Source organism: Thermobia domestica, chromosome 10 (assembly GCF_964235325.1).
Source record: "Thermobia domestica chromosome 10, izTheDome1.hap1.1, whole genome shotgun sequence".
NCBI lineage: Eukaryota > Metazoa > Arthropoda > Insecta > Zygentoma > Lepismatidae > Thermobia > Thermobia domestica.
In genome coordinates this window covers 213,645,179-213,666,996 of record NC_137463.1, presented here as the reverse complement: position 1 = coordinate 213,666,996, position 21,818 = coordinate 213,645,179, and the positions used below count along the sequence as shown (strand labels likewise).

At 36.2% G+C, this 21,818-nt stretch overlaps 1 protein-coding gene across 2 annotated transcripts in view; it reads right to left on the bottom strand.

Moving 5' to 3' along the window:
- The window catches only part of LOC145662977 (sialin-like), a 125,085-nt gene that overhangs the window by 54,167 nt on the left and 49,100 nt on the right, over positions 1 to 21,818 (bottom strand). For both annotated transcript variants that reach the window (XM_081729069.1, XM_081729070.1), the window contains exon 2: positions 1,279 to 1,607. In XM_081729069.1, the coding sequence (XP_081585195.1) occupies positions 1,279 to 1,607 (329 nt within the window). The remainder of the gene's footprint in view (positions 1 to 1,278; positions 1,608 to 21,818) is intronic.

The following is a 21,818-nucleotide window of genomic DNA, read 5'->3' as shown; positions in this document are numbered from 1 at the left end:
CAATGTATCTATTAAGCTTATTAGTGAATGTACTAAGGATATGCAGAATACAGATGCTAATGCACTTTTGTTCACGATAGTACATTTCCTTCCCATGGATGGGTCTGAACAGAGATACTTTACAATTAGACCTTATCATAGGGAATTTGGAGGGGGTGCCGGTTTTTTTTTATTTTCCAGAGTTGGCAACTCTACTCCTGATATATCCGATGTACATTATTATTATTATTATTATTATTATTATTATTATTATTATTATTATTATTATTATTATTATTATTATTATTATTATTCACCGTAGCTTGGTACAAGAAGTGAATGCAATTGACATACTGAAACTACAGTAATCCAAAACCATAGGGATTCAGTACTGAAACGGAAATGACTGACCTACCACTTCCGTTTCAATACGTGGATAAGTGCGAAGATTAAGAATCGTGTAAAGGGACAATCTTTGCCGGTAGATGTCACTACAGTCTTCATATCTCTCTCGAATGTATTTATTACCTTTCACGAAATTTAACGATTTCTCTTACAAATTTCAGCCTAGAGACTTCAGATTTTTAGAGAAGGAACTTCATAACCTATCGAAGGCAACAATCCGTGTCGATTTTTTATTCAAACTCTTCTTCATTGTTGAAACAATTATATTGTTAAAGGTTTGGATATCCATTTCAAAAATCAAGCCATTTCAACAATGAAGAAAATTCTGAATAAAAAATCGGCACGGATTGTTCTTTCGATAGGTTATGAAGTTCCCCCTCTAAAAATTTGAAGTCTCTAGGTTGAAATTCACAAGAGAAATCGTGAATTTTCGTCAAAGGTAAAAAATACATGAGAAAGATACGAAGGCTGTAGTGACATCTATCAGTAAAACTTGTCCCTTTGAACCAACCTTAAACTTATTCCGTAGACGCTGAATTCATATATTTTAGAAAAAATCTCTCTTATGGTTTTTGAATTATGGGGACCAATAATGAAAGCAGAAGTACCCATTTCACAAGTTCCACGACAAATATCTAAAAAGTTCTAACTCAGTGGTACTTGGCGTCACAAAACCTACCTAGTGTCAAAATTTTGAGTTTTTAGCTTAAATAGTTTGGCTTATGCGTTGATCAGTCAGTCACGACTTCTTTTACATAGATAGAAATACAGGATGTGTTCATATAACGGAATGCGATAATTCGAATTTAAAGTGTTAACACTATTTTTTTTTTCTTATGCCAGAATGCAGTAATTCGAATTTAAAGTGTTACATGACCCTTCGTTTTTACTTACCTTTGGTTCAGGCTCTACATCTTCATAAAAGAGAAATTGATCCTCAGCTTCCGATGTTTCATTGGAAGAGTTCTCTACAATTTCCCCGCTTGTGATGTTGACACTGGTATTGTTGTGTTCTGTTAAAGTCTCTTCAGATCTGTTGCGGATATGGATGCGGCAGTAGTATTCCGCGTACGAGATGTTCTTTGAATATTCCAAAAGCTCTCCTGTGAGTGTCTGGTCTCCTAACGCGTAGATGGCAACGTTGACGCTGTGTTGTATCATACCATTCATCACAAACCCTAACATGGCCAATATCGCTAGCACATGCCGTGCAGTAAGGCTTCCTAAAAAGAGAACAGAAAAAAAATATTATTAATACAGTATTGATAAGCAAATTAAACATACGTTTTAACAGAAAAATATAGTTTTAATACATGCAAGAACTATACTGAAACTTCATCACATCTATGATATAATTTGAAGTAATTATGGTTTGTTGAACAGGATGACTCACTCAATGGAAGCTGAGCATGACGATTTTCACCAGTATATCCAGTGGGTTCCAAAGAAATATACTGTATGTGTAACATGCAATGGTTATGTTCTGTATTACCTTCTTTACCAGAGATGGAACGGGTTACAGTAACCCGTAAGCAGTCAGACTGTAACCCACCAGAAATATCGTCATATACATGGGAGTGTGTGCGTCTGTCAAAGATTGCACTGAAAGATAACTACAAGCTCTATCAGAGTATAAACACATTGGAATTACAGAAAAGCTCCAAAATTGTCCTATGATATATCGTCAACATGTAAGCAAACGAGCTTGTAAAATTTGTTACGTTGTAGAGTATAGGAGATAGGTCTACCACTGAGCCCGAATAGAGTTTTATTAAATCTGAACCCAAACAGCGTATTATTATTTCAGTGTGGGAATAAACATAAATTATATTTGAGATAATGAAGTCATAGTACCTTGATTAACAAATGCCACACTGGGAAACAAACATGCAATAAAGCTCTAGACTTGATAGTTCGGCTGCTTCTGCGTCGCCGGGTCTGTCCAGGTTACCGAATCAACATCCAGACTCGGGTGACCCGGGCGTAAGTTGAAATCTGCTATTGTTGCGTGGCTTCTTCCCGTAATATTTTCTACTCACGGTTATTGCCGGAAAATCGGACTTTTGAATTGACAGGTTTGGGTAGTGAGAGAGAAAGAGTTATCTTGACGTCCCATATAAATGTGAAGGAATTCGGCGGAAGAGAGGACTTGATAAAACAGTCAGTCTGAAATGGACGATCCGAAGATGGAGGACATCATAGTTGCGGTTAGTGAATTATATTGAAAAAGACCCATTGATGAGCTAAAAATGTATCATATATTAAAAGCCTTCTGAATTCGTAAATTTCTGTATGTCTGTGTTTCTCAATATTAGATAATCTCCAATCTTCCCGCAATCCCTCGTCAATCGGAAACCTCTTCTCATTAATATAGGTTGATTCCGCTTTTTCTTTCACCCACCCACTCTATCGTACGCACTTCTTCACTTGCATCAAATAATAATAATAATAATAATAATAATAATAATAATATTATTATTATTATTATTCATTATTCATTTCACGTACAAGAAGTTAGTCATTCAATGTCCCTCAAAATGAGTGCGAGCGAGTAGTGAGTTTTGAAAGAGAAAATAAGGAAATTAGGAAAACCAAAAATGGATCAAAATATTGCGACCTAGGCCAATAATTAGTTTTTGGATCAGGGGCCACAAAATTTTTGAGCGGCCCCTAAATAGAGTTTTCCTATTTTCTACGGCAGTGTTTCTCATCCTGGGGGTCGCAAAGATAATAGAAAGTAAGAAATATTAGAATCTGATACCGGAAAAAATTATTATTATCTTGAATTTAATTCTAATAGACATATTTTTATTTTTGTACGTACTGTTACGAACAACAAAAAATAGGTCTGCTAAACATTTTCAACCGGTGCAGAGTTGCTTAAAAATCAATTTAAATGAAAGAGGTACAATATGAAACTAATGAGAACTGCATATTGAAGTACTAGAAAAATACAAATGCAACAAAACCTGTATATTGAAATACAATTAAAATTGAAAGGTAATGGAGATATCTGAGCATGGTCTGATTTTATTAGGGCGGCAATGTCCGGTTCAATCTTCATAACGCACATTATCATATCATTTAAAATACCTATTAACTCTTTTTTTTAAATAAGGGAGTTATGAAGTTTTAAAATTTTCAAACAGCCTCCGTTTTGGAACAGTATGACGTATCGGATTCGATATTTGTAATATGAATGAAGTGACTAAATTTGGTTTCAATCCATTTGCTTTTAGGGAAGTTACTGTATCCACTAAATACAAAAAATGGATTCTACTATTATAGCAATAGATGAATATCGTGAAATCTCCGCAATCTATCTATTAAAATGCTACAATCGCAATTAAAAGCGCCCGAGCTCCAACGTATAACTATGACTTTAAAATCTTTCATTTACGGTTATGTGTGATTTCAAGTTTAACAGAGACAAACATTTTAAGTACGAGTACTTTAAATAAATCAGTTAACTAGATCTTTTTTCATAAAGTTTATGATAAAAAGGCTTTGAACAACAATTTTATATTTTAATAAGCCTCCTCCAAAATCAATGCACATGAATTGTGCTTCCATCTTCCGAATTCTTTTAAACTATATGTTGTGGAAATTTATATGTTTGTGGCCAATCCTTTCGACAATGAGATCTCGGAAACTACAGGTTCTAGAAAGATGACGTTTTCACTGATCGATTAGAAATTTTGCGTAGATTGTCCAGTTCTAATTGAATATTTTAAAAACATGGCCGTTATTTCTTTATTACATTTTTTAGGGTACGCATGGAAGCGTTGAAATTAAAAAAAAAACCTAAAGCACCATATCCTACGCGTTATACATTCCAACACCACGCTGTTGTATATAGGGGTTGCATATGTATCAGGCATTTATTTCATGGCCATATAATAATGAAAAAGGAATGATAACCATTTCTCCAGTTTAACCAGTAATATGAATCTTTATTTCTGGAGTGATTTGCCCAATGAACACCATATATAACTGCGATTATAATTAATTGCGTATGTAATGTATTTGCTTATTACATACTGCGTGCAAGAAGAAAGAAAACACTGGTCATGCATGAATTAGAAACCCCAACCGAAAGTAGGCTCAAATCTTGCAAACGGTGCGAAATATTGAGGCCCCCTTTATGATACGCCTTGCCGATTTTTTTTTAATCAAGACTTTTTTTTTACTTGTGTCTGTAAAGGGACATGTATGATCTGTCAGGAAAGTAAATGTACACCTATTTTTCGAGTCTGGCATTCCTGCGCTCCATCCGTGGAGAGTATGAGAATTAAATCAATCAAATGTTTACTGAGGGGCAAAAAGAAAAGCTTAATCTGAATAAGACATTGCAGAGGGGCACAAGCTGTGAATACGAATAGTGCATTGTGTAAATAAAGGACGACACCGAAAGAGAAAGCCTGAAACAGCTGTTAAACTTACAAAAAAAGAGTAAAAATTGTCGAAGTGGGAACATAAAACACAAATACAACAAATACGCCGACAACTAAACGATCACCATGCCATGATCTTGGTGTGGTGGTTAAGGTGCTGGCTTACAAATGCAAAGGACGCAAGTTCGAATCCTCGGCAAGGACATTTTTAAAAATTTTTGTTAATAATACATACAACTCATGAGAGATGGTAAAATCGGTCGTATTTAGTTTTTCGTAGCAATTATTATTGGTAATGTTTAGTACTGATAATACTTTTTGTCTTTGCGTATTGCTTTTGTTCTTGTCTTCATTTCGAAAGAGAAGAATATTCGAACAAATGCCACCAAAATTCCTCATATTTTGAATGTAAACGCCATTTGCAATTAGTAAAGAATAAAAATTGAACGTTCCGAAGTAGCTGCAAAAAGTAAAAAGAAAAACATGGAAGTCGACCATACTCATGGTTACTAAAAATACAATTTCTACATGCCTTACACCTCCCGACAACGTTTCTACGTTAGCAAGTAAGAGGCTTGTGTTTAGGTTAGGCTCGTCAATACGTTTTGCAAAGGGGCCCGGTTTAGCTCTGACGCACCACAGGTGCGAGAAGGGAGAAAAACACTTTTTCTCTCTCCCTCTGTGTGTCTATTTATCTATCTATTTGTATATATATAACGCTATTTGTGAATGCCATAACCACCCTAATTTTCAGCGGATTGAGACGAAACTTGGCACAAACATTAATTGTTGAAATATCTTGATGAGTTCGTTAACCAGAATAATCAGATGAAAATGTTCAAAATGGCGGCCCTTCAAACTCTTAAAAAGTTCCAAGGGAACCAAATTTCGCCCATAAATAGGTATTCAGAAAGTTTGAATAAATTTTCCTCTTTTACTGAAATATTTGTGTGCAGAAACTTATTGAAATATTGGACCCGATTAATCGCCTAAAGAAGGTTCACGCCCTTTCGCTACGGTCAGTTTTTTTTTTTTTAGGAGGGGGTTATCTTCCTATTGGAACAAGATGATTGTTACTGATGATATGAAATTACACATTGAAAGTGAAGTAACTTGTGTAACGTGTTATTTGAAAGAATAATATAATAAATGTGCATTCCTCTAACACAGAGAACTCATGTATTTCGAGTTCGGGAGCCTGAATGGCGAGGAGTGTTATTTGATTTGCTTTTTAGTAACACATTGCATTGCAAATAAAGGTAGGCAACATTAGTGGTAAGTAAAACAATAATAATAATAATAATAATAATAATAATAATAATAATAATAATAATAATAATAATAATAATAATAATAATAATAATAATAATAATAATAATAGGTGTTGTTTGTGGCAAGGCAATATCTTCCTCAGTTCTTCTTCAAACGTAATGATTGTAACGCCATATCTCCCTTACAAACAAAATATTAGCAATTTATATCGAGAGAACGGGAAACTGTAGAGCGATGGGACCAACGTTGGACAGTATGCACTCATAGTACTCAGAAAAGTAAGCGATTTCAATGCAAAATGAACGAAGAGTCATTGTCATGGGTACGCATGGGGCCACGGCAGAGCCCTCTTAAGCAAAATGTCGATAGCTTATATCGAGAAAACAGGAGGTGATAGTGGGATGGGACCAACGTTGGACAACGTCGACCCATAAGGCGCATCGAAAAAATTAGGGAGGCGGGCGCCAGCCAGCCTTACTTATTTCCACATAATAATATAAAATTATATTGTCGAAATACACACACGAGTTAGCTACTAATATTTCATATTATTATTATTATTATTATTATTATTATTATTATTATTATCTACAGCGTCTTTTCATTACGTGAGCATGTTTGACATGAAACCAAAGAGAAAATCCATCCTGTAGCGAAAAGAAACAATACTTTCTCTCAAATGGATAAAATATCAAGCCGAGATTGATTCGAACTCGCATGGACGGCGCGAAAAGCCAGTGCTTTGTCCACTATTTTTTTAACTGACTCACCGAACGCGTTTCAGTAACTTACTTATTGCTAATTTTACTTGCTTCACTCGTTTAACTTGCTTTTTCTAATAACTTATAACGACAGGGACACGAACACAGAAACATCGAGAACAGTTAAAAATGATAGATGCTCTCCCGCCGAGAATCGAACCCGAGACTCCATACACACAAGGCTCACGTGCTAGCCTCTAGACCAGCGGCGATGGCAACGCTCACTTCCTGTGTCATTAGGGATTACGACCACTGTATTGCCAGCTATCACTTCTGTGGGTTGTATACTATGATCACATGTTTCTTCTTTGCTGGAAGAGTAAAACCTACATTATATGTAATACATGAGGTATTTAGACCTACATGCTCTTCATATAATGTAATAAAAGGGTCATGGTGTCGGATTTTAATACATGACGTATTGCAGTATACAACATGCTTTGCATTACTTGTTTGTTTGTAGACAGCTACTAGCTTAGTATTCTGAAAGGTTGTGTATAAACTAGGGATAGCCCGTTCCGGAATTATTAGTTTTCGGACTCCCGAAAGTAAAGCCGGACAAATTCCGGAATTCGGAAAATTCCAATTTTGTAATAATTTCGGAATTCGGAAAAATCCGGAATTTAGAAATTTCTGATTTCGTTAACATTCCGGAATTCGGAAAATCCGGATTTTTTTTCGAAAGTCGGAGTTTTTCTCAATTCCGGAATTTTCTAAATTCTGGATTCTTTCCGAGTTCCGAAATTATTCTGAATTCCGGAGTATAACTGAATTCCATAATTTTGCGAAATCCGGAAAGTGAAAGTTCCGCTTCCGAAAAATGAATTTATTTTGGTTAATATGAATCGTGGCGGAAATAAGTCTTTGACCAGGTAATGGCGACTGCTTTGAAAGAAATGGGGAGTATGAGAATTCAATCTGTCATATTTGTAGTTTCGTGTGGAGAAAGAACGAACTTGTGAACCAGTGGTTTAAGAAAAACTCAAGTTATTAATATAAACTTTGCCGACTTCATAAAAGAAATACGAAAGACATTTTGAATCGAAAAATATAACATACAAGTTTGCAAAGCGGAGACAAAGAAACCTAACGTAACCAGACTAAAGACGGATCGTTTACCGCGTAGCGATCGCGGTTCAGTGGTCAAGGTGCTTCTGCGAATGCACGTTGCAATTTTTTTTTCTTACTTTAGAATTTTTGATGGCGATTGATCAGCGATAACATACGTTTTATTATATTCAGATATTTGAATACTCGGATGTTTCAATACTTGAACTATCAAATCTTCAGGAATAATAATAGTAATAATAATAATAATAATTATCTCGTAGAAGATTAAAAGCTAGAAGCTAAATTATCGCTCAGGTCATACCATTACAAGGAGAAACGTGACATTTGGAAAGAATATTTCGGTTTGGTTTAATGTTGCTCACGAGAAGAGGAGTTTCTCATCTCGTTTCTAAAACAAATAAAATAACATGAGAATTAACATTTTACATTCGAGACGGGTCAGGGCTAAATCAAAATTTTCGTCTCTCTTTGGAGATGGGAATCGAGACGAGACGAAAAGTATCGTAAACATTTCCCGTCTTGTCTCGATTCTCGAAATAGTGTATGTCCATTCTTTAAGTAACAATTGCTCTGTAGACTGAATCTCATAGGCTATTTCGTTACGTTGTATTTCAGAGCTCATTGAATTATGCTCTGTGTAGGTATTTTTGTAGCAAAGCTTTTATATTTACCTCTGCATATTCTAAAAATTAGTTTATTATATGCCTTACTGTCGCGTGATATTCAGTTATATTTATTACAGTTATTTTCCTCAAAACATACTTTCTACATGAAACTTCAATAAAAGGTTCTAGTTTAAAATGTTGGTAGTTGCAGAGGTGTGTCTTGAAGGTACGGAACCCTTTCCCCGAAATCTCTACTTTTAAGTAAGTTTTGCCAAATTTCAGGGCAAGTTTAAAACTATTATTATTATTATTATTATTATTATTATTATTATTATTATTATTATTATTATTATTATTATTATTATTATTATTATTATTATTATTATATCAACTCCATGTAGAATCTTTAAAAGATATACGGTTTGTATCTGAATAGTAAAAGCTAATTGACTGTCGATCTCGGTCGTCTGGAAGTCTTCAGGAGGCAAGGACATCGGTCACGTTCTGGGTTTGAGTTCCGAAGGGGCAAGTATTCGGGCTCGAGCAAAAAATTGTTAAAAGTTATAGGCTTCATCCAAACATATTCAAAACAGCTGGGACCGGGTTTGGGCTTCTCAACGGCTCGAGCGGCTCGGCTTACAGCTCATTCAATATCGAACCGAATCGAGAAGTGAGCCGAGCCAACAGCTCACCACACCGAGCCGATTTGAGCCATCGGCTTAGTTGAGCTGAGTCGAAACGTGCTGATGAACTAGTTTCAACTTAGCTGGCTCGAACCGGTTCACATGAGCCGAGTAGGTGACCCATCCCAACCGAGAAAGCTCGAGCCATCGGCTCAATTGAGCTGAGTCGATGGCTTGTTCCAACTAAGCCGGCTCGGGTCATCGGCTCATCCCAACCGAGCCGACTCGAGCTGTTCGCTCAGTTGATACGAGCCGAGCCGGTTGATATCACTACCCGAGTTGGTCTTCTGCTTGGGCTCAAGAATTCGACCGTGCAGATCTCAGCCTTGATTTTAAGAACTACAGTATATACTTATATTGGTGATTACGACATTTGAGGCTGTCTCGTAATAATAATAATAATAATAATAATAATAATAATAATAATAATAATAATAATAATAATAATAATAATAATAATAATAATAATAATAATAATAATAATAAACTCTTGTCTTCTCGTTATCTAGACGAGACGAGATACACTAAAATTGCCCCATGAGATGCACTAAAATTACGAGATGAGACGCACCTCTGTCGTGAGCAACACTAAAAGTATTCCACATTACTGCTTACATTTCTCATGGCTTTTGCTTTCCAGTCTGATCAGGCCAATATTTCAAAACGAGTTAAAACGAGCTGAACGAGCGAGAGAGCCATTATCAAACTCAACTCAACTCGAAACTAGACCTCGAAAACAGCGACTTGGCTCGGAACTCAATTCAAGAAAATTACCTTTGACTCGACTCAAATTGTACTCGAGTTGAATTGAATTTTGGCTCGACTTGTGCTCATCCCTATTCCTGTTTGTATTTTATGTTTCCACTTAAACAATGTCTACTCTTTTTTCTCCTTTTACCTGCTGTTTCTGGATTTCTCTTTCGGTGTCGTCCTTTATTTACACCGTGCACTATTCTTATTCCCAGCTTGTGACCCGCTTCAATGTCTTATTCAGTTTAGGCTTTTCTTCTTACATTGACTTCACATGTGATTGATTTAATTCTCACTTTCCGCGCACGACCGATGAAAATGTTTTATTATTATTATTATTATTATTATTATTATTATTATTATTATTATTATTATTATACTATTGAACTTGCACGGCGAAATTACTGTATAATACGATATCATTTCTGTAATTTTACTCCATTGTATGTTATTTAGTTTATTAATGGGCACTAAATTGTCTCCAGATCAACGAATAAATTAACTACGGCATGCACTTTGGTGGAAATATCGTTGCAATAAGATTATTGGTTCGTTCCAAACATGTTCATGTAATGATATTTCCACCAAAGTGCATGCCGTAGTTAATTTATTCGTTGATCTGGAGACAATTTAGTGCCCATTAATAAATTAAATAACATACAATGGAATAAAATTACTGAAATGATATCGTATTATACAGTAATTTCGCCGTGCAAGTTCAATAGTATAATAATAATAATAATAATAATAATAATAATAATAATAATAATAAAACATTTTCATCGGTCGTGCGCGGAAAGTGAGAATTAAATCAATCACATGTCAAGTCAATGTAAGGAGAAAAGCCTAAACTGAATAAGACATTGAAGCGGGTCACAAGCTGGGAATAAGAATAGTGCATGGTGTTAATAAAGGACGACACCGACAGAGAAATCCAGAAACAATAGGTAAACGAAGAAAAAAAAGAGTAGAAATTGTTGAAGTGGAAACAAAATACAAATACGAATAGGGATGAGCAGGAGTTGAGCCAAAATTCGACTCGACTCGAGTTCAATCCGAGTCGAGTCAAAGGTATTTTTCTTGTAGTACTTAAAATTATACTGTAGTTCTTAAAATTAAGGCTGAGACCTGCACGGTCGAATTCTTGAGCCCAAGCAGAAGACCAACTCGGGTAGTGATATCAACCGGCTCGGCTCGTATCAACTGAGCGAAGTTGTTGTATTACTATACATCTGCTTTCGCCCCTGTCAAATCTGGTCGATCTCGTTGACGCGACATATTTGCTTTTTAATACCCCTTTCTTCGTTTACTGAACAAAACAGAAACTATTCTGAAATATACTACTGCGCATGCCTCGTAGATAAATATTTCTGATGCCAATAGTTTCCGTTTTGTCCAAGGAATGTTCTTTTTCTTATTCCCAGCATGACCCTTTTATTACATTATATGAAGAGCATGTAGGTCTAAATACCTCATGTCTTACATATAATGTAGGTTTTACTCTTCCAGCAAAGAAGAAACATGTGATCATAGTATACAACCCACAGAAGTAATAGCTGGCAATACAGTGGTCGTAATCCCTAACGACACAGGGAAAGAGCGGTGTCCTTCCCGCTGGTCTAGTCGCTAGCACGTGCGCCTTTGGTGTATGGAGTCCCGGGTTCGATTCCCGGCGGGAGAGCATCTTTCATTTTTTACTGTTCTCGATGTTTCCGTGTTCGTGTCCCTGTCGTTATAAGTTATTAGTAAAAGCAAGTTAAACGAGTGAAGCAAGTAAAATTAGCAATAAGTAAGTTACTGAAACACGTTCGGTGAGTCAGTTAAAGAAAAAAAAAAGTGGACAAAGCACTGGCTTTTCGCGCCGTCCATGCGAGTTCGAATCAATCTCGGCTTGGTTTTTTATCCATTTGAGAGAAAATATTTCTTCTTTACGCTACAGGTAGTCCACTCTTCGTATTTTTCGCTGTCGTTCACAGTTAAAGTAACTGACTATTATTCTTTCTACGAATAATGGATCTTCTCTTTGGCTTCATGTCAAACACGCACACGTAATGAAAAGACGCTGTCGATAACAATAATAATAATAATATGAAATATTAGTAGCTAACTCGTGCGTGTGTTTCGACAATATAATTTTATATTATTATGTGGAAATAAGTAAGGCTGGCTGGCGCCCCCTTCCCTATTTTTTTCGATGCGCTTTATGGGTCCACGGTGTCAAAAGTTGGTCCCATCCCAGTATCACCTCTCGATATAAGTTATTGACACTTTGCCTAAAGAGGGCTCTGCCCTGGCCCCATGATTACCCATGACAATGACTCTTCGTTCCTTTTGCATTGAAATCGCTTACTTTTCTGAGTACTATGAGTGCATACTGTCCAACGTTGCTCCCATCGCTCTACAGTTTCTCGTTCTCTCGATATAAAGTGCTAATATTTTGTTTGTAAGCGAGATAAGGCGTTACAATCATTACGTTTGAAGAAGAACTGAGGAAGATATTGCCTTGCCACAAACAACACCTATTATTATTATTATTATTATTATTATTATTATTATTATTATTATTATTATTATTATTATTATTGTTGTTGTTTTACTTACCACTAATGTTGCCTACCTTTATTTGCAATGCAATGTGTTACTAAAAAGCAAATCAAATAACACTCCTCGCCATTCAGGCTCCCGAACTCGAAATACATGATTTATAGTTCTCTGTGTTAGAGGAATGCACATTTATTATATTATTCTTTCAAATAACACGTTACACAAGTTACTTCACTTTCAATGTGTAATTTCATATCATCAGTAACAATCATCTTGTTCCGATAGAAAAATAACCCCCTCCTGCAAAAAAAAAAAAAAACAAAAAAAAAAGCCTGGCCGTAGCGAAAGGGCGTGAACCTTCTTTAGGCGATTAATCGGGTCCAATATTTCAATAAGTTTCTGCACACAAATATTTCAGTAAAAGAGGAAAATTTATTCAAACTTTCTGAGTACCTATTTATGGACGAAATTTGGTTCCCTTGGAACTTTTTAAGAGTTTGAAGGGCCGCCATTTTGAACATTTTCATCTGATTATTCTGGTTAACGAACTCATCAAGATATTTCAACAATTAATGTTTGTGCCAAGTTTCGTCTCAATCCGCTGAAAATTAGGGTGGTTATGGCATTCACAAATAGCGTTATATATATACAAATAGATAGATAAATAGACACACAGAGGGAGAGAGAAAAAGTGTTTTTCTCCCTTCTCGCACCTGTGGTGCGTCAGAGCTAAACCGGGCCCCTTTGCAAAACGTATTGACGAGCCTAACCTAAACACAAGCCTCTTACTTGCTAACGTAGAAACGTTGTCGGGAGGTGTAAGGCATGTAGAAATTGCATTTTTAATAACCATGAGTATGGTCGACTTCCATGTTTTTCTTTTTACTTTTTGCAGCTACATCGGAACGTTCAATTTTTATTCTTCACTAATTGCAAATGGCGTTTACATTCAAAATATGAGGAATTTTGGTGGCATTTGTTCGGATATTCTTCTCTTTGGAAATGAAGAAAAGAATAAAAGCAATACGCAAAGACAAAAAGTATTATCAGTACTAAACATTACCAATAATAATTGCTACGAAAAACTAAATACGACCGATTTTACCATCTCTCATGAGTTGTATGTATTATTAACAAAAAATTTTTAAAAATGTCCTTGCCGAGGATTCGAACTTGGGTTCTTTGCATTTGTAAGCCAGCACCTTAACCACCACACCAAGATCATGGCATGGTGATCGTTTAGTTGTCGGCGTATTTGTTGTATTTGTGTTTTATGTTCCCACTTCGACAATTTTTACTCTTTTTTTGTAAGTTTAACAGCTGTTTCAGGCTTTCTCTTTCGGTGTCGTCCTTTATTTACACAATGCACTATTCGTATTCACAGCTTGTGCCCCTCTGCAATGTCTTATTCAGATTAAGCTTTTCTTTTTGCCCCTCAGTAAACATTTGATTGATTTAATTCTCATACTCTCCACGGATGGAGCGCAGGAATGCCAGACTCGAAAAATAGGTGTACATTTACTTTCCTGACAGATCATACAGATGTGAGGAATGAGAAGGATATTTATGCTCATATGCGAATGATGCACTGTGTAGAGAGCGCAGGTTCAGCTAGTAGGTATATTAAAAATCTCCCACTAGCTTATTACAAACCATAAATTATTAAGAGGTCACTGGCAAGATGTGATAAAATGGGGGTCGCTGGCAAATGGATGTGATAAAATGGGGGTCGTGGTAGGAAGTAAGTTGAGAACCACTGTTCTACGGAATAAGAACATCATACTGAGTTAAGTGATAGTTTGGACTTGGCTACACCATGTGTAGTTCTCCAGATATAAGGCTTACAAGAAAATTTTTGATTGAAATGATTGATTTGATTATTTTGATCCAAAAAGAAAATTAAAATGTATTCGAAATTTTCAAACTCGGTCCAAAATGACACGTTTCCAATTTACAATGCATCATGAGATCGAAAAAATTTACAAAAATACAATACAATAATAATGGAAATACAGCAATAAGTTTTCACTCTTCTTCGACAATATACATTTGATGATTGCTTAAATATATGATATGAAGGCTACAAAATAAGTTGCACTCGGGTTAGGTCGCTGGTACTTCGGTCAAGGATGTCATATTAGCCGTGGTTCCCAACCTTTTGTGACTCACGACACTCTTCACTGAACGTTTATGACGTCGCAACACACTAGTCTGATTGTTTATTAATAGTAATATGTTAATTATAAGAGTGTAACGCTGGTACGTTTCTATAAAGTAGTGAGTATGAAGCTGGGGGTGTTGACTGGCAAAGTCCATTTCTAAATTAATTTTAACTAATTACTTACTGTGTCATGGTTTCTAAATTCTAAAATTTCCCGACACACCCTATGGGACTGCGCGACACGGTTGGAAACCATTGCACTAATCAACATAATTGCCTCCATCCAATGAATACCCAACAACTAATAAATCTGTACTTACTACTAGACCTACAAGCGGCCATCACTATGTTTTCAACACGCAGGGGCAGTATTTATTCTTTTTGAAGTACCTGCCATGGGCGCCCGAAGGTGGGGCAGGATGGGGCCCTGCTCCCCCTCTGGCTTACAAAAAAACTTAAATTTCTTAAGATTTTCTTAATACAAATAAAAAAAAATACCAAACGTAATATAACAACTAAGGAGATGGGCTCCTCCCTAGAATATTTTCTTCGGGCGCCCATGGTACTTGCCTATCTCCATTTAAGGACAGTAAACATAACGTGCTTCTACTGCTCACGTGAACACGGAGTGTCGCAAAAAAATTAACATTATTTTTTACTTTGTACAATATTTCAACTTGAATAGGCCTATACTTGGAGCTCGGTGAACACGCCTTAGAAAAGGTCCTAGCACTGTTTTCTTTCTTTTTTAAATGATTTTACATAATTCCATTATACCTATAAACCTGTTCACATTAGTACACAAATTTCCAGTTTCCTCCTATATTCATACCGTTTTCAAGGACGACGTGTGTTGTCTCTCAATTCTTTGTAAACTCATTAAACGTTCAGTGATAATACATTATAGACAACAAAATTTACTTTCTCACACTTCAATGACACCGAGTTCATGATTTAAGAGAGTGATGTGGGGGACCCAGTGCACTGAATATTTCTTATGCATAATTTACCCCATGACCTTTAAAAAGAGCAGGGTCATTGAAATTGTTTCCCTTAAGCTGCGTTTTCCATGCACTTACATAGTCACAGGAGTCTCATTTCGACTCGAATGATAAGGCAAAGTGCGACATATCTATTAGTAGTTCCCGAGACAAACCGTTAACACTATGAATCAAGTCATAAGTATAAAGTTTTTGTTCTGAACTTTTATTCTGTGTTTTTATTCTGTGTTATTCTGTGTATTCTGTGATCCTGTTTCTTTCAACATCCCAATTTCACCAATTCTTCCACAGTCACTAATTTTAATTAAAGACATTCGAATTCCACCAATTCTTCCATCATCATCATTATCATCATAGGTATTCTGCTATTATTGGCAGGTCATTTGCCGCAACTGAGAAGCTGACAAATATGTACTGATAAAAATATTCCTATGTACACACGGAAAGGAAAGTAGCTGACAGTTGATAAATTTTCTTTTCCCAATAAGTCGGGAACAAATGAATTATTTTGGATCTTTTTTGTGTTACCCTTAGAATAGTTATAATTTGATAACTTGCTAAAATCGATACTCTAATTAGTTAATTTATTGTTGAGGTATTAGGAAAAGAAATTTTGTCAACTGAAGAACATTTTCTTTCGTGACTGTACTTCTTCGTACTTATTACAGACATGCCCAGCGCAGTCGCTAACGGACTCGCCTTTGGTGCGAGTGGTCCTGGGTTCGATTTCCGGTAAGAGCACACTGTCGGTAAAGTGTAAAAGCTTTTCGGGTCAGCCATCCTCAGTATGATTTTTCAGGATTTTCCCCATTTATATCAGGCAAATCCGGGATGGTATGTGACATAATTGTCCCTTATCCTTACCTGCTTCTCCATTCCTTTCATCCTCCTCAATTCCCTGGACAGTGTGATCGCCGAAGGACTTCATCTCTCATACGTGGCAGGCTATGAATATAATTGTCGAAAGCCCAGACATCCTAATACCATTCCTACATCAATTACATTAGGTACTATAGGTATTGAAGTGAAACATTTGATTTTTACCTCTACAGAGAATCAAGGAAGCGTAATAGTTAATGCAGAAGTGCCCTTTTCTCTATTGTCCATTACATACGTGCCTCCGTACCTCCATTTGTTAACACAGCTCTAACCCCCAAAAATCAGTAGAATACGTTAAAATTACTCAACGGTTCTGATTTCCTATAATCCAGTTTGGTTTCAGTTTTTATTTTCAAAAGTTTCCATGTGAATTAGTGTTTTAAGTTGGTAATTGATTTAAATATTTTAAGTATTCTTTTTCCTCGTGCTCCCTTACAAAATTTCAATGACGTCCCTCTTTATGGACAACTCTGGTTAATGTGTATCTAAAGATAAATCATGTTAGTGAAACATATTGAATTCACTTAGCTTTAAACAATTTATATATCAAATACAAAATTTAACTGTTTGCAGATCAATATGAACAATATCATTCGTACTTTGTTGGATAAGTATGTGAGGCGTTCAGAGTAGAAGGGAAAATAAATCTAAGTATCAAAATTATGAGAAAAAAAAAAAGATACAAAGTTTGTTCTATAGGGTATACTGAAATGCATGGGAAAAGTTAACGGTTTATCACATTATAAGTTATTTACAATATCTACACGTGAATGTTTAAGCTCTAAAAGGAGATTCTGATAGATAAAATACAGTAAAATCTCAAAATTATATGTGGAATCCAGTGGCGCAGAAAACTTGGATAAAAGAATTCCACAGCTATAAAATAATCCGCAAAATGATCGAAAAGAACACAAATCAATATGAACATTTTTGAACAATTTTTATTTACAGTAGGAGGCCTATACGTAGAATTATGATTTAATAGAGTGCAGTTCTTTTCTGTAATTGCAACTCTATTGCCATCAAAAAAGAAAGAAAAGAAAATCGGGCAACTGTTTTTGTTGTTGTGTTAAAACACTTATTCATTAGCGATTAAAGTTTTTAACATTTTGTCATGAAATGATGCATCATCGCAAAAAAAAAAAAAAAAAAAAGACCACGGATAATCGTTAGTTTACTGTATGTCCAGAATGACCCAAAAAGTGAACTTGATCCGCTTGTGCACTGAGCGTGCCATATACAAAGTGTATCACCTAAAAGAGGAGATTTTTTTATAGTTCTAGTGGAGAGAATATTTGAGTTTAAATATCTGGCAACACTGGTCTAATGTAAGACTTGTTTGAAGTTGAACTATATACAACCAGTAAGCATAAAAAAGATTAAAACGTGTTAAGTATTGAATTCAAGCCAAATCATAATTCTTTTTAAAATCCACATTAAAAAGGGTATTTGTGATAACCAGTTATTACGTAAGCCAAGAAAAATTTATATCGTATGCAGCATGTGCATGGTTTCGAGAACATGTTTGAAATGCAATTTATGTGATGACTTGAGATGACGTATCTATTACTGTATTGGTTGATTTTGCAAAATCGAATATACGTGAATTCATATAAAAACTCGCAAGATTTAAGCACTGGAATTAATTAATGGGTTGACGATATTAACACTGAACAGTTCATAGCTATTCGTGGCGTATGTTCAAAAAAAAATAATATATATATATATATATATATATATATATATATATATATATATATATATATATATATATATATATATTATATATATATATATATTCTGGAGATAAAACTGCAGATATTGTAAAACTTTGTCTCATATATGATTCTGGGTAGAGCAGTTAATAAAGAGCGTCCGGAATCGACTCCCACTACCAGTTTTATTATAAAACTTTTCCTTTATAAAAGTATTTTTACAAAATACTATACAAATTGCTCTCTCTAGAATCAAGGTGAGTTATAGGTGGTCTTTGACCGTAAGGTCGCAGACAGGATCTCCAACAGAGCCCCGAAGCAGGCAAAGAGGAATGGATTTTATGTTCCCAAAGCTCCGAGCAAGCAGTGGGTAGGTTAGATGGCCAACACAGCCCCGAAGCAGGCAAAGCGGCTGAGGTTGGGATTCCCAGTCAGAGCCCCGAAGCAGGCAAAGCCAGGAGAAAGGATAGGCGTAGTCCCGAAGCAGACTAGAGGCCCTGGGGTTAGGTTACTCCTAAGGTCCCGAAGCAGACAGTAGGAGGGTCACCAGAAAACTGGTGTCGAGTTGCCTTCGCCCATCCAATTTATAGGGTCCTTTTGGGTGGCGGTGGCGCTGCTGCTCCGATGTCGTCTTCTGCTCCGTGGGAGGGGCCAAAAACCGTCGTCTGCATGTGATTATAGGTCCCTCTGGTGGGAGATCCTCTTGCTGAACCATGTGGTGGTGTTTGTAAACATTGATGCGTGGAATTGCTTGTTTACGACAGCACATAGGATATTACAATATAATAACATACTTCGAACACAAGTTTATCTGGTTTCATAAATATACCAATGCAATTACTAGTTTTAAAATATACGTATCCTGTTATAGAAGATAAGTTCACTGTTGATATACTTGAACCTGGACATGAATGTAGACGAAGCACATGAGAGAGCTTTTCGATTTCACAAAATGATTTACATTAATCAACAAATTTTTTAATGGCACAGCGACAAAGTATAATTTATATATTTTTACAACACCAATTACGGATTTTTTTGTATGTGTGTGTGTGTGTGTGCTTACAGCTGGATGTGTTAAATTTCCTTAGCAATTGAACATTATATGAGCAATACTAATACTTATAACTTCCAAATATACAGGGTGAACCTGAAACATATGCACATACTTCGGGAAGTGATACGTAACATCAAAAGACAAAAAGTCCTCTTGTACGTTGAATTCCGCGTCGTGTACTAGTGACCGGGGTGCCAACTTGGAATGAAACTCCAATCATGATAATATATCGTTTCGATTCCGAGTTGGGACTCCTGTCACTCGTACAAGACTCCGAATTCGTCAACATGCAAGATGACATTTTCTTTTCTTTTGAGGTCACGAATTACCACCCAAACTTTGTGCATATCTTTCAGGTTACCCTGTATATGTGGTTATTACAAATATTAGATACTTAACGAATATTTGATACAAATAAATGTACCCATAAAAAGAGGACATTTCCACATTTTCTTAAAAAATTGTCCAGATCAATTTTAGGGCCGGAAAAAGGGCATGCCTATGTAAAAGAGAACTTCTGCTAATCTTACATGAATGAAGGCGACATGTAATTACAGATTCCAGTAAAGGTATAGACCAACCTGGGTGCAGAAATTCGTCATTTCGAAGTCATAGGCTACCGAAAACATGAAAAATTAACTTAAAAAGTCTATATGCAATGCTGTGTGACCTACCGTAGTCAAGTCAAGGTTTCACTTAAGAATTAATATGTGCCCTATCCAAATATCCTGAGTTTCAGAATCCTGAGGTACGAGATGAATCGTACTTCCGCATCAATTTTTACAGAGGTAGTTGGTGAGTACTTCAAATTATAAGCCCGTAGCCAAGCTCCCTCTATAAAAATCTTTGCGTGAGTACCGCAGGATTCTGAAACGTGTATTTTTCGATAGACTTAGAGCACATATTGGTTTTGACCCTACTATGGTAGATCCCATAGTATTGGAGCTATGGACCTTTTAAAGTTCATATTTTCATGTGTTCGGCAACCTATGACTCCGAAACGATGAATTTCTGCACCCAGGTTGATCAACACTTTTTGTCTTATTTTGGTGTCATGAATCACCTCCTAAACGTTGTTGTCGTTGTTTTGAAACACCTTGTACATATTTTAAACTAACACACGAAAACTTATTTATGGTACATTTTTTAAAGGCCTATATTGTCCCAATAGGTTGCAAATAAACTTGTCATAGCAACTGGGAAACAACCTAAACGTTAATAATGAAACGTGTTTTCATATCACCACGCTGATTCATATTTATTGTTTTAGGAGATACGTGTAATAATACTGTTTTACAAGAAAAATTAAAAACAATTTACATTCATATATCAATATTTTACTATCAACACCATTATCACGAATGGAATCACTGGGAAAGCAACTTTTCGCAAATGGAAAAGCTAATATAGGTAACTTCCTCTCGGTATAGGAATTATCCTTAGGATAGCGTCCATTAATCGTAATTTTGAGAAGTGATAGAAGGTAAAGTGGAAAGAAAAAGAGAGGAGGGAGAAGAGCCGATCCTAGACAATTTTTTGCCCCATGCAACAGCATCCATTTGTCACCTCTCCTTTCCTACAGAGAACACACCTTAAAAGCCATGATTTTAAATACCAATTCCATTATAATTTTAATAGCGTTAATGGAAATCATCGAATAATAATAATAATATGAAGACATGTAACATCAATGAACAATGATGATTTCAGGGGTGGCCTAGGAGGAATTTTCCCCCGGAACTACATACTGTAATATCCCACGTGGTATTGTGTACAAACAGCACTCTACGCTTGTGTTTATAAACACCTCCACACGGTTTTACGTGAAGATACTACGCTCCACGTGGATCCACTACAACCAGCAGACGACGGACTACTGGCTCCTCTTACGCAGCAGACGACGACATAGGAGCAGCAGCGCCACCGCCGTCTGGTGATCTATAAATTCCGCAGCCGCTAGCGGACCAGTATCAGTTCTATGGTGTTCCTCCTACTGTTTGCAACGGGACATTAGGAGTAACCTAACCCCAAGCCTCTAGTCTGCTTCGGGACTCTTGGCTTATCCTTTCTCCTGGCTTAACCTGCTACGGGGCTCTGTTGGGAATCCTACACCCAGTTGCTTAGCCTGCTACGGGGCTCTGTGACCACTAACCACCTCACTGCTTGCTACGGAGCTTTGTGAACCCTTTGCCACTCTGCCTAGTCCGCTACGGGGCTTTGTGGAGATCCTGTCTGCGACCTCTCGGTCAAGGACTACCTGTCTAACTTCACAAGTACAGAGAATATCTTTGTAGTATTTCTGTAAAATACTGTTATTTAGTGAAATTTTATAATAAAAACCGGTAGTGGAAGTCGATTCCGGACACTCATTTTATTACCTTGCTCTACCTAAATCCTATACGGGACAGTTTTACAATATCCTATTGTCCTCAATATAGATTCTCAGTATTTTCACAGTAGCTACTACTTTTCACCCTCAGTGTACTAAAATGGTCCCCCGGGAGAAATCTTATGAAATCCTCATCATCTATGAGAATGTAT